The 14,374-nt window shown below is 36.2% G+C and overlaps 1 protein-coding gene across 8 annotated transcripts in view; it reads right to left on the bottom strand.

The window, feature by feature from the left end:
• Positions 1-109: 109 nt before the first annotated feature.
• Positions 110-14,374, bottom strand: part of LOC125270772 (bromodomain adjacent to zinc finger domain protein 2B) — a 114,206-nt gene continuing 99,941 nt past the window's right edge. For 5 of the 8 annotated variants that reach the window (XM_048194696.1, XM_048194699.1, XM_048194700.1 and 2 more), the window contains 11 exons: positions 12,610-12,754; positions 11,842-12,395; positions 9,539-9,800; positions 8,365-8,520; positions 8,132-8,292; positions 7,689-7,972; positions 3,935-4,070; positions 3,615-3,761; positions 2,990-3,246; positions 2,767-2,910; positions 110-515 (listed from right to left, as the gene is read on the bottom strand). In XM_048194696.1, the coding sequence (XP_048050653.1) occupies positions 347-515; positions 2,767-2,910; positions 2,990-3,246; positions 3,615-3,761; positions 3,935-4,070; positions 7,689-7,972; positions 8,132-8,292; positions 8,365-8,520; positions 9,539-9,800; positions 11,842-12,395; positions 12,610-12,754 (2,415 nt within the window). In that variant the 3' untranslated portion in view covers positions 110-346. The remainder of the gene's footprint in view (positions 516-2,766; positions 2,911-2,989; positions 3,247-3,614; positions 3,762-3,934; positions 4,071-7,688; positions 7,973-8,131; positions 8,293-8,364; positions 8,521-9,538; positions 9,801-11,841; positions 12,396-12,609; positions 12,755-14,374) is intronic. The other 3 variants (XM_048194701.1, XM_048194703.1, XM_048194702.1) reach the window with 1 other exon arrangement.

Raw genomic sequence — 14,374 nt, 5'->3', positions numbered from 1 at the left:
TATATAATGATAAAGAAAAACACATTCATTGAAGCAGTTTCTTGCCTCTTCATAGAAAGTGAAGACCTTTTTAGTCATAAATAATTAAAAACAAATTAAATACAGTACATTCACTATAATATTAATGTTTATTTAAAAAAAACAAAAACAAGTATATTTACAGGTAGTGGAAGGATATTTTCAAAACGTTGAAAGAAAAGTTCATTTGCTCACAGTCGTCCCTGTACTCGATTTAAGCGCGTCCTCCAACAACCAAAGCAGGCGTGAAACGTCATGTGAATGAGGTGATTCTGTGCGTAATGCTGGTCTGAGTGACACTTCATCATCCAGCGGATCTGGAACGAGCTCATGTGCCGAGAGACGCGTTCTGCCTCAAAAGTTCGGTCCATCTCCTCTGGAAAAACCTTCTCATCGTGTGTCCCGCTCGCCCAATGTCGGAGTTATCCTCGTTGAACCTCTCACAGTTATCAAACACCAGGTTCACATCAATAATAAAAGTCTCAAGATTCAAGTACCTGCAATAAAAGAAGTCAATTATGATTACAAAAGCAAATGCTGTACAGCACACACTGGATGTTAAATCAAACAAGTTCAAAGAAGCAGAAGTTGTCATAGTTGGGTTAGCTTCTAAAGTGGCGAATGGAAACTACAACAAATATAATTTTTTGTTCCACGATAGAGTTTCTTTGACTTTCCAAAAGAAGAAAAATATAGAGAGATGGATTACATTGGTCAGAAGAGAGAAAGATGTCAAATTTGCCGTCGGTCCCTCAGCCATTGTGCACTGCAGCTAACATTAACTAGTTTTCTGTAATTTAATGTCAAAGTAATACAACACCAAATATAGTGTAAAAATTAAAAAGAAAAAAAAGTCCATTGTGGTTCACCAGCATGTATTATTATAATGATGCATATAAAATAAAATTATTAAATATGAGTTGTCCTTTTGTTTATTTAGTGAAAAACTAAATGCTTGATTATTTTAACTACATTTTTAATATTTTACCTTTTCTATGAATTATTTGCTAATCTGCTTGACTACAGTGACTGGTTCAAAAATGAAAATAAAAAAAAATATATAAAAATAAAAATAATTATTATTGTCAAATATTTTGAATCTACTTGACAATGGTTCCATTGAAAATAAAAAAAATACATTAATTTAAATTAAATTAAATTAAACATAAAGATAACAAACAAATAATAATAATTATTATTATTATCATTATCATTATTTGGTTAAAACAAAGTTTCCATTGAAAATAAAATAAAATAGAACACAAAAACAACAAACAAATATTAATAATAATAATAATTATTATTATTGTTAAATATTTTAAATACTAATAATATAATTACTGTTTGGTTAAAATAATGGTTCAATTGAAAATTAAAAACTAAAATAAAATACAATAAAATTGAACATAAAGAGAACAAACAAACAAACAATAATAATAATAATTATTATTATTATTATTATTATTATTATTATTATTATAAAAATATTTTGAATATACTTGACTATAATGACTGTTTGGTTAAAATAATGGTTCCATAGAAAAAATAAATAAATAAATAAATAAAATAGAACATAAAAAGAATAAACAAATGATAATAATAATAATAATTATTATTATTATTATTATTATTGTCAAATATTTTAAATCTACTTGATTACAATGGTTAAAATGTTGGTTACATTGAATAAAAAAATAATAATTAAATTAAATAAAAATAAAACAAATTGAACATAAAAAGAACAAACAAATTAAAAAACAATGGTTCCATTGAAAATAAAATAATATTATTGTCAATAAATATATATATATAAGCAAAAGTCTGAAAATATTGTGTTTTTTCTGCAAGTGTCTAATAATTGCTAATAATTTCAGCATCCAGGGCTTGACATTAACTTTTTCATTCACCAGCCACTGTGGCTAGTGGTTTTCCAAAGATAGTAGCCACTCAGCACTTTCACTGGCCACAATTTTGATGATTGGTAAATTACATTTTATATGATTAAAGTTGACGTTGGCATGCTAAAACTACTTGATTTTGAGCCATTTTACTTGATTTAGCTAGATTTAAAATGCTTTCAACCACCCTTATCAAAACTACAAGGTATATCAGCTGGTATGTATGGGTGGGCAATATGACCATAACATGAGAAATTTTATAATTTTATTTTTTCTAAAGTTATTTTTGTTAGGCTATACAAAATTTAAAAAAAAAAAAAAGCAAATTACCAATACAATAGTAAACTAAATAAACATTTTTTTTCCCCCAGATACAGTAGGTTTATTTAACATGTATACATTTATTTAACTGTTTGATTAACATTAATGACAGACAGGTATGCATGGACGTAATATACTGACACATATCCAGGTTTCACATTTGACTATTCAGGCGCAAGAACTGATCGTGCGCGCAAGAGAGATCACTTCTGTTGTGTGTCATTCAGTGCTATCCCGCCTTCACTAACTGCACGTTCATCGATTGCGAATTGTGATTGAATTGTAATTTTGTGCTACAACAAGCTTGGCTACCTTTGATTAGGCTGTAGGCTGTAATTATATTCAACCCACCAAAGTGGCTAGTGGGAGTGGCCGTCTTACCCGCCACAGCTGAAATCTACACGCATTTGGGGTTAATGTCAAGCCCTGTCAGCATCAGAATCTTTTAGCACCGTGTTTAACACCATATACAGTGTTTGAATATGTTCCCTCCATGAATATCAATAGTTAATACTGTAGTGATACCCACTGGCTGTTGGTGAGTTTGTCTCTGATCGTGGAGAAGTCCATGGGCTTCTTGATGACCTTGCGGTATCCCGGGACAGATTTGGAGTTGACGGGTGTCAGAAACGGGCCGGCGTCCTGATGACTCTCCAGCTCAGCCAAGAGTATCCTGATGAGAGGAAAACGACCAAATCAATGACATCTGATTCATATGCACATCAAAATAACACTAGGCTCTGCTGCTGTACCTGCACATGGCCAGGTCTTTACTGTCATCTCTGACGGTTTTGGGTTTCTTCACACACACTGGGTTTGGGGAAGGATTCTCCTCTGTCCTCCTCTTTTTTATTTCCTTTGACACTTTTTTGGGAGTGCTGCCTGAATCGTCCTCTGAGTTGTCTCCGGCTACAGATGGTTTCCTGTGGCGTTTGGCCTCAGCAGGTTTCTTCAGGCCTCCGCTTGAACGGTTCAAGGGCTTCTTGGTCTTCAGGGACTGACTGCTCGCCTGCACAGAGCCAGAACGGGTTATGAGGAAACCAGATCTCCAAACGCAAGCCAAACACTCTGATTGCAGCAGTTCATTCTGAAGCATTTAGAGCATCTTTGAGCTTTTAGACTCGTGTAATCACATTCAGGGATGCATGTGTGCTTGGGAATTTGAAATGGATGAGCGGAATTGGAAGGAATAAAACATGTTTGGAGTCAAGCTCCCCACTTTTGATGAAATCCCACAGGTTTTTTTTTATCTCCCATAGATAAATGGGTGTGCAACGACATGAGGGTGAGTAACAGAATGACAATTTTCATTTTTTGGTGAACTAATCCTTTAAGGTCTCATCAAAGCAGTGTTAATGAACTATTAAAGTGCTTCACCTGGGATATGCAGGCCGGGCAGAACCAGTCTCCATCTGGTATGGTGGTGATCTTGGGTTTATGGCAGTATGTGTGGCAGCCTTTATCACATCCATCACACAGCAGCAGCAGCTCCTCGTTGTCCCCCTTATGGCATATCTGACAGTACTGAGAGATAAACACATCCAGGATCACTTCACTCCAAGTGCCAGAGTCTACTAAACTCACCAAGATCGAGCTTTTATGCGTATAACACACTCTCTTGAGCTGAAAACACACCAATTCCTTTCAAACACAGTGGGAACTATACAAGCTGCAGCAGTTCACAGTGGCACACTCACCACTTTCATGATGGATTTCTCCCAGGCGATGGACTTCTGCAGCTGCTGTATACAGAGAGAGAGCTGACTCGCACTGCGCACCTCGTTGAGAGCTTTACGCCACTGTCTCAATCCTGGAGCCAGATCTTCCTCAGCCCTGCCAGAGAGAGAGAGATTACGCTACCATGCTGCTCAGAAAAAAAAATCATTTTAAAGTGCCTCTATTATGCTATTTTAAAGGCTCCTAATTGTGTTTTGGAGTCTCCTAAAATAACAGCTACAGTGTTTGAGGGCGGGGCAAAGTAGATGTTCGCCGGCAGCCAATGAAGACCACAGTCTGGCATTATGCAAATTTGTTACAAACCTACATAGATTCAAGCAAGAAGTGAGACTAAAATTACTGACGACTCGTTTCAGGTTCAGAATCGCTTCTGTTTTTTTAAAGGTGCCGTAGAATATGTCTAAGGTGTCCCCTGAATGTGTCTGTGAAGTTTCAGCTCAAAATACTCATCATTAACTATGCGCCGATTCAGGCTGCGGTCCCTTTAAATCTCTCGCTCCCTGCTCCCCCGAGCTCTCGACTATAACACAGTGCATTTACAAAGTTCGCACAGCTAATATAACCCTCAAATGGATCTTTACAAGATGTTCGTCATGCATGCTGCATGCATGCGTCGGATCATGTGAGTAAAGTATTTATTTGGATGTTTTCATTTGATTCTGAATGAGTTTGATAGTGCTCCATGGCTAAAGCTAACATTACACACTGTTGGAGAGATTTATAAAGAATGAAGTTGTGTTTATGAATTATACAGACTGCAAGTGTTTAAAAATGAAAATAGCGACGGCTCTTGTCTCCGTGAATACAGTAAGAAACGATGGTAACTTTAACCACATTTAACAGTACATTAGCAACATGCTAACGAAACATTTAGATAGACGATTTACAAATATCACTAAAAATATCATGTTATCATGGATCATGTCAGTTATTATTGCTCCATCTGCCATTTTTCACTATTGTTCTTGCTTGCTTACCTAGTCTGATGATTCAGCTGTGCACAGATCCAGACGTTAATACTGGCTGCCCTTGTCTAATGCCTTGAACATGGGCTGGCATATGCAAATATTGGGGGCGTACATATTAATGATCCTGACTGTTACGTAACAGTCGGTGTTATGTTGAGATTCGCCTGTTCTTCAGAGGTCTTTTAAACAAATGAGATTTACATAAGGAGGAGGAAGCAATGGAGTTTTAGACTCACTGTATGTCATTTCCATGTACTGAACTCTTGTTATTTAACTATGCCGAGGTAAATTAAATTTTTGATTCTAGGGCACCTTTAAGAGACAATAACTCCATTTATCTGATCTCTGAAACTTTGCATACCTTTTAAATCCACAAACAGCTCTATTACACACTGCATGAAAGATAATATCTGAAAAAGCATAATAGTGGCACTTTAAACAATATGACCAGAATCCAAAATTAACTTCTTGCCACTTCTGCCAATGGTGACAGCATTTATTACATAAATATTACTTATTGGCCATGTAACTGTATTTTGCATTTCTTTTATTAAAGGTGCTAAAGAGGATGTTTTATAAATTTTTGCAATATTACTTGAAACAGTCTTTACTAACTGATAAAAGACTATTTATTAGGTGCACTGAAAGGAATAATATTAATATACATCATCTGTGCACGAGGTAGGGCCTTAAAAACATCAGCCAATCGTTTATGCGATCATCGCGTAAACGATTGGCCCTCTGGCTTGTCAATCACTGCCATGACGTTCCTTGTGAGAGACGTGCGCGCTCCAGTAACTTTCCACAGGCGCCGCATGCAATGTTTTTGTCAGGAGTAACAACTGCAGATTATGAGTTACCTGCGGTGAGTCCGACATAATGAATCCACTAACACGACACAGCGAATGCTGCTGGTAAACAAACACTCGTGTTCAAATACTTGTGCACGAGTTTTGGGAGGCGTTCCCTCGAAATGAGCTGTGAAGGAGGGGGACTGTTCTTACGCATGCGCTCATTTCAAAAACTCACTAACAGTCTTTGGTTTCTCAGTTGTCTAAAACATCCTCTATAGCACCTTTAATAAATTATAAAATGAAAAAAAATCTGCATATTTGTCCTTACCCAAAGTGATGACCAGATTATCATCAATTCAGTTAAACCATGTAGTTTCTAATGTTATCAGCTAACAGGAGAGTATGTCAGTATGGCAATTTTTATTCTGATTTATTGCATGTTAATTTTGGAGCCTGGATCTTTCAGGAAAAACATGAAATGATCAATAACCCACATTCATGCTGATAATAACCACAGTGCACAAGCTGAATGAGCATTCAGATTCAGACGCGTTTTGGCATTTTCCACAAAAAGGCTTTATTTAGGAGTCCCACTAATGTTTAAAACAGTTTGTTTTATCCAAATGATTTTTGTTGTGAGAACAATTAGAGGTTAGTCTGTAAACCTTTTATTAAATACTATTTATATAATAATATTTATATAAATATTTATTTAATATTATCAAATATTATTCACATTATATTGTAAGTAAGGGACATGCAAGTTGATCAGTAAACAAGGTTATTATAGTGAACTAAAACTAAAACCATTAAAAAAAACATTTTTGTTACTTGAAATAAAATAAAATTCAACTGAAATAAAATAAAATATAAAAAAAACCTTTAAACTTATTTTATTTCAGCTAGATTCCAAGACAATATTTTAAATTATAATCAAGTTTAACTTAATGTGCTAAATAACTAAAGCCAAAACTGAAAAAAACTATATAGACATAAAAAAAATGACAAACACAAAATTACTAATACTTTATCTAAAATTAAATTGAAAACAGAAAATATACATAAATAAAATATACATAAAATAAATATAATTTTTTTTAAATATTTATATTAAAAATAAATATATATAAATTAAATATTAATTAAAACTATATGACGCTGAACTACAAACTAACATTTGATCTCAATTCCCTACTTAGTGATGGCTTGATTTATGCTAAAATTAATAATAATTATTATTATCATTTTTTTTTTGTTGTGAGAACTATTAGATGTTAATCTTGTTGTTTAATATTACTAATATTAAAACATTTATATAGTTATTTATGTATAATAATTTACATAATGTAATCAAATATTATTTGTATTGTATTTTTTTTTATTGGAAATATAAGTTGATCAGTAACTACAAACTAATATTTGGTCTATCCCTACTAAGCGATGGCTTAATTTAGGCTAAATTTGTAACCTTGTTTTACCAACAGATCTTAAATTTAAATGTTTACCTAAAAAAAATAGCACCTCTTTTCACTGATTAAAATAAATAAGTAAATAAATAATATATTATAATTAACAACAACAGCAGCTATTATTATTATTAATAATAAACAAAAATAATTTAAATAATATTACAATTTTTCTTAATATATTCCAATCAAATTATCAATATTATTATTATTTTTTAAGAGTTTAAGGCTCTATTTAGTACCCTTTTTGTGGAAGCCTGTTGAAGAAGTAGGCAGATGACAGGTTATAATGAGGTTATTGTGATAGTGCCTCATTCTTCACAACCCAAAACATGGTGTTCGTTGCAATGTAAAAGTGAAACAGATGCCACAGCCATAAACCCACAGACGCACACAGCGAAAGTAAAGCATGAGGAGCGGCAGACGGGCTTCAGCAGCTCCAGAGAGGAAGCGTGTGAGGAACTGACATGAATCTGGATGACCTACCCGTCACCATCAGCTCTAGCAGGTGATGGCGCAGGGGCCGGTACGGAGACCGTGCCCACGTTATCCAGTCTGATCTGAATGGTGCTGCTTAAAGGGCTCTTCAGATACCTTCGCTCGATGTTCCTCTCCAGCTCTGCCAGACGCGTCACTGCGATATCCAGAGGATTGTTCGCACGACGCACAATGCCACAGTCGCTTCTTTCTTTGCAGTTTTCCACGACAGGTTTGTGCTCGTAATAAACCAGGTCTTCACTTTGTGACTGCGGAACTGGATGCATCCAGCCCTGTGAAACAAACATAAAGCTTTCATATCAGAACAGAGACATTGTTAACCCTGTAAAGCCTGACATATGAAATAAAAGTGTAAACATAAGGGTTAAAACATTAATCCTCTCATAGGCATAGACAAGAAAAGATGAGTTTATTAAATAAAGATTTCCTACCTTAACCTGCAGACTGGCTGAAGTGACTTTGTGTTCCAGTTCCTCGACCTGTTGCAGGACACCGATGTCCATGTCCATGGCCTGTTCTTCCACACACCAGCCCTGGACGGTGTCCTCCGAGACCTGATTCTCCTCCAGCTCAGAGATGTCGATTACAGTGACTGGACAAAGAGCACAAACTAAGAGTGCTGCACTCAAAGCACTTTAAACAGCCCTAAACAGTGAGCACCTACCATCTCTGTTCCTGCTGCACACCTGGCCGATGTAATCCATGTGTTTCTGCAGTTGTTTCTGCAGCTGTTTCTCTCTGATCCCTCGGGAATGGCAGGCTTTCTCTATGGATCGTAACTCCTCAATGTCCGTCACCTTCCACCAGCCTGTCAACATCTCTACAACACAGAAAGGCATTTACACCGGTTTGTCGGGCCACGTGCATGTAAATCTACACTTAAAAAAAACATAAATGTACATATTTTTCATTTTCCAATGGCTTAAAAATATTGTTTCAATTAGACAGTCATTATAATTAAAAAAGTAAATTCAAAATGTTTAATGTAAGAAATCTAATCATGTTAAAATATAAGTATAAAAATAATATTTATAATCATTATATATTAATATAAAAAATTATAATACACTGCCATTCAAATGTTTGGGGTCAGTACATTATTTAAAACACTTTAATTCAGTAAGAGGCAGTAAATTGATCAAAAGTGACAGTAAAGACATTTATGTTGTTACAAATATTTCTACGCTGTTCTTTTGAACTTTCTTTTCATTAGAGAATGCCTGAAAAATGTATCACAAATGTCAGTTTCAGTGCAGCTTCAAAGAGCTCTACATGATCCCAGACGAGGAATAAGAGTCTTATCTAGCAAAACAAAGTCATTTTCTAAAAAAAATATAAATGTATATACTTTTTAACTACAAATGCTCATCTTGCACTGCTCTGCGATGCGCCACGCATGACGTAATCATGTTGGAAAGGTCACATGTGACATAGGCGGAAGTACCACGGTAGGGTGAAAAACATCTCATTTTCTCCTCCAACTTCAAAACTGTCCAACATTGTTGTTTTACCTTTCACGTGACCTTTCCAACATGATTACGTAATGCGTGGCGAGTGCAAGTATATAATGTTTTTTTTTTTTTTTTTTTTAGAAAACGACTGATGGTTTCTCTAGATAAGACTCTTATTCCTCGTCTGGGATCATGTAGAGCTCTTTGAAGCTGCACTGAAACCTTCAACCCGTTGAACCCCAGTGAAGTCCACTATATGGAGAAAAATCCTGGAATGTTTTCCTCAAAAACCTTCATTTCTTTTCGACTGAAGAAAAAAATTATCAGGAAATTTTAATTCTGAAGTGAACTAATCCTTTAACACTCAAGATGTCGTCCCAGTCTTACCTTCAGGAATAGGTTCAGGTGATGGGTAATCCTGATTTCTAGCCACCTCAATCGCAGGTGAGAGTGTGGAGAGGGGTTTCTCCGCTGGAGACTCTGGGGAATCGCTTTTGCTGCTGCTCACACTGACGTTGCCCTCTGAGAGTGGGTGAATGCCACTGAGAATCTGGGCCATGGAAATCCCAGAGAACGTCACATTTGGATTCAGATTTCCATTGGACCAAGCACAGAATGGCAGATCTATTATGGGCACCCCAGACTTCATCTGCAAACACAGAGGAGCTGTTATACTCAAAGAACACAAACACAAAAAGAGTTAAACAAACAGTCTACAGGGCTTCCCAAATAAGGGCTTCGCTAACCCCGGGGGGTTCGTACAATTAAATGAGATAAAACTGAAAATGCAATATAGCTTAGTTTGATTATCAAATCAAAGGCTGTGATAGTGATAGATTTAATTTAAGGCTGTGATAGATTTAAATGAGTATATAGTCTGTTGCGCTGTGTTTCAGAGTATTGCACGCGTGCCGCTTGCAGTGTTTCAGCATCACAGCGCCTCGGTTCACAGTAAATGCTGCATCTCTGTATGTGCAGAACACAATGTGTGCTAGCTTTACTTTATTTACATTCACTTCATTTCCAACATTTATGTGGACAGAAGTTTACAGCATTTTACCAGGAATTCTTATGATCATAAATATTAGTATTGTAACTTGCAGTATACAATAAAATAATCAAATTATCAAATTAAAATGATCAGATATTATTTATTTTTATTTTACAGGACAATTGTCATTTACAACAGTAATCTACTTACACAATAGATATATAATATTCATTTTTATAGTTAAAGCTTTAGGATTTGAATGCTTGAAAGTGAATAATTTAATTTATTAATATTATATATTATATTAGTATTGTAATTTGCAGTGTAAAAAAATAATTATAATTAATAAATATTTATTTTTATTTTACAGGACAATTGTTATTTACAACAGTAATATATTTACATAAAATAATATTATAGTTGAATAGTTTTATAGTTAAAACAGTGTTATTGTTATTATTATTAGCTATATATGCGCAGCTCTCTATATAAATAATTTAAAAATAAAAACAAATCAAAATAAATCACTTACTAAAAATTTTATTTTATCTGTTTACTTGCTTCTGTGACAATTAATCATTAGTACATGAACATGAATATGTTTTTAAATTGTTGAAATATTAATTTAAAATCTCAAGTAAAAAATATAGCTGCAAGCAACAATGACGGGCCCAAGCCCCGGCGCCACCACCCCGGTGGCTTAAGGAAACCTGTGCATGGTGGGCAACATATAATCTTAATTTAATTTAAATGAAACAATGATTTTACATGATATGAGACACTTCCCGTTTCCCTTTTTTGTCATTACTTTAATCCCTCCCCATGTCAACACTGTTCGAGATATCTATAATCGTTTGCAATTTTGCATCTTCAGTGTCTTTCTTTCATGTTGACCAAGTTTGGTGGCGATTGCATGAGGATTACTTAAAAACTCAGAGCCTGGTTATTAAAAAATCCACATTAACAACAAAAATACCTGACTTCCTGTTGGTTAGAGCTAATAACTGTAAATTAGAAAGTTGTCAGTCTTGATGAGAGCAATATATGTACCGAGTTCGGTGACTGTAGGTAAGACTAACCTCCAAACTTTTGTCAAAAGGTGGCGCTATAAAGCCCCTCCTCCCCGCCCAATTCAAAGGCTTTGCCCATGTCTACTGGCCGACAACTTTGAAGTGTGTCGAGTTTCATGCAATTAGAAGCATGCTAAGAGCCTCAAAAACACCCAAGAATATTATAAAAGTTTGAAGTGTAGCCATGGCAACAGTATTTAAGATATCTAGAATCCTTTCTCAGGTCTACATCTGCCATGTCTTGACATTATTCTGACCAAGCTTGAAGCGAATTGGGTAAAAATAAGAAGGTGATTTCAAAGCATTTTGAAAGTGACACTTTCTGCTGCCAGTTGGTGGCGCTATGAGTTTGACTTACAATAGTCACACCCATGTGATCGGCCTCCTACAATAAACACACAGCTGAAGTTTAATCAAAATCAGTTAATGCATGCATAAGTTATAACACACTTCCTCATCATAAATTTGTTTCAAAGCCACGGCCAAACCGTTCGAGATATCAAAAATCCACTCGCAATTTAGCATCCTCATATATTCCTTTGCCCTTTCAGGTCTTGGATGCTAATTATACATCTAAGGGGATCGGCTGACAAAAAAAGTTTGGGAATCCCTGGTCCACACGATCATACCTGCAGTGCTGCTAAAGAAAAGTTGTTGATTCCTGCTGTGCTCGATGGACAGGTGGCAAACGGGGATCGGGCTCTGCCATTGGAAGTTTGTGGTGAGGAAGATGACGACGCTGAATGTGGACTTTCAGTCAGAGATGAGACGTCACAAGGAGAGCGTGGCAGCAGACTGAACCAATGAGGGTTCCTCTCGGTCAAAACTTTGTAGAGCTGGTCGTTACGGATCTGCTGTTGAGCATTAGTGAGGTAGGTGTTGTTGAGAAGACGAGGGTGATCAGGATCAGGGGTGCTGGTTAATGTAGTCTGCTGTTTTGGACTGCCATTTTGGTGACAAGAGACCTCAGTGGACATCTTGGCCACTTCCAACAGCTTGCTGAGCTTGGAGAAAGAGCCAGGCTTCTGCAGGAAGAGGTTGAGAGAATCTACATCCTGCGGAGGTTCGCGTTTCACCTCAGCGTTGGCGTATTTTTCATCAGGTTCCTCTGCCGGCTCCACTTTGACCTGGACGAGGTGAGCGTTCTTCAACCTCTCACGCTCTCTCTGCAACTCCACTGGACCTGAAGGAACTCAAGATATCAGCAGCAGCAGTGCATTTCTACAACGGTTAGTTACAATAAAATAATATTTTTTTTAAAAGTTTATAAAAAAAAAAAAAAAGTCAAGGTAAGATTGTTTTGTTTACATCAGCATGAGTTTGAAAATCACATTTCATTGGTTCAGTCCTTTTTAGAAGATGCCTTTGTCTTCACATTATAATTATGTCATTCTCACCCTCTCCACTCTCCAGACCCTCCACAAAGATCCCGCCACACTGCGGCAGCACCCAGTAGCGTCTTTTATAACGGTCCTGACCGAACATCACCGAGCGCAGGGAATGAGAGGCCTCGAACAGCTTCCGACGGATCTGAGTCTGTTGCTGGAGGAGATGAAGGTAAAAATCAGTAAGACAGGTGCATCTATTTCACTATATATATTTTTTCTCTCTTTACTGAATATATTTTGTTTGGAAAGGTGCAAGCACATTTTAGCACAAATTTAGTATAATACATTTAGGTAAAGCAAGTAAAGGCATGTTATCCTCCTGGGACCCCGCTATTCATTTTTGTCCTCTGTAGAGGACATTTGTTTTTAATGAATTTAATGAGATTTTGCCTGTGGTGTCTGAACATAATTTTCTTAATAACTGTTTCCTCTACAGATTTTTGTTCTATATTTCTTATACTCCATGAACATTTAAATTCCATTTGTTTGAGTGTCTCATGTGTTAGGTGGCCCATGTTCCATTAGTTGCTATACCAAGTTATATTTTAGACAAATGGAACAATAATAAATGGAACATGTGGCTTATGGTATGTGGTATCAGATTTAGTTTGAGACACATGGAACATTGTTGCATGTATCACGTTCCATTTGTTGCTGTACTAGTGTTCGGTGGGATAAATGGAACAGTGTCTCATGTGTTGTGTGTAACAAATGGAACAATGTATCATGTGTCCCATGTTCCATTTGTTGCTATACTAGTGTTGTCAATTTGTTGAAATTTTAAAAACGTGACGCTTTGAGCGCTGTTGAGTGGATTCGTAAACATCTCTGATTGGCCGTTGTTTTCACGGCTCATCGGATATGTCTGTGATAGGCTTCAATGATCAACGCTGTAAAAACGTTGTAAATAGTCATCAATTAATCTCTTCACTAAGCGCTTACACAGATACACACGGGAGTGTTTGAAAGCAGGCGTCTATCGCGGATCGGTCCACTGTTAGACGCCTGCTTTCAATCGCTCGCGCTCCCACTTTCAAAACGCTTTCAAATTCAAACACTTCTGTGTGCTTTCAAATGCTCCCACACGTTGATCATTGTAGCCAATCACAGGCATATCCGATGAGCGCGTCAACACAATGGCCAATCAGAGATGTTTATGAATCCGCTCAACAGCGCTCAAAGCGTCACATTTTTTAAATTTCAGTACCGATAGGTACCGAAGTCGGTACTTTTGACAACACTATGCTATACCAAGTTATATTTGAGACAAATGGAACAATAATAAATGGAACATGTGGTTCATGGTATGTGGTATCAGATTTAGTTTGAGGCACATGGAACATTGTTGCGTGCATCATGTTCCATTTGTTGCTGTACTAGTGTTAGTTGGGACAAATGGAACAGTGTCTCGTGTGTTGTGTGTAACAAAATGGAACAATGTATTGTGTCCCGTGTTCCATTTGTTGCTATATCCAGTGATATTTGAGACAAATGGAACAAAAATAAATGGAACATGTGGCTCATGGTATGTGGTATCAGATTTTATTTAAGACACATGGAACATCATGTGTGTGATGTTCCATTTGTTGCTGCACTAGAGTTAGTTGGGACAAATGTAACAGTGTATCATGTGTTGTGTGTAACAAAATGGAACAATGCATTGTGTCCCATGTTCCATTTGTTGCTATATCCAGTGATATTTGAGACAAATGGAACAAAAATAAATGGAACATGTGGCTCATGGTATGTGGTATCAGATTTTATTTAAGACACA

This window comes from Megalobrama amblycephala, linkage group LG6, assembly GCF_018812025.1.
Source record: "Megalobrama amblycephala isolate DHTTF-2021 linkage group LG6, ASM1881202v1, whole genome shotgun sequence".
In the NCBI taxonomy this organism is placed as follows: Eukaryota; Metazoa; Chordata; class Actinopteri; order Cypriniformes; family Xenocyprididae; genus Megalobrama; species Megalobrama amblycephala.
Note: the sequence above shows the minus strand (reverse complement) of the source record. Positions and strands in the feature narration are given on the sequence as shown.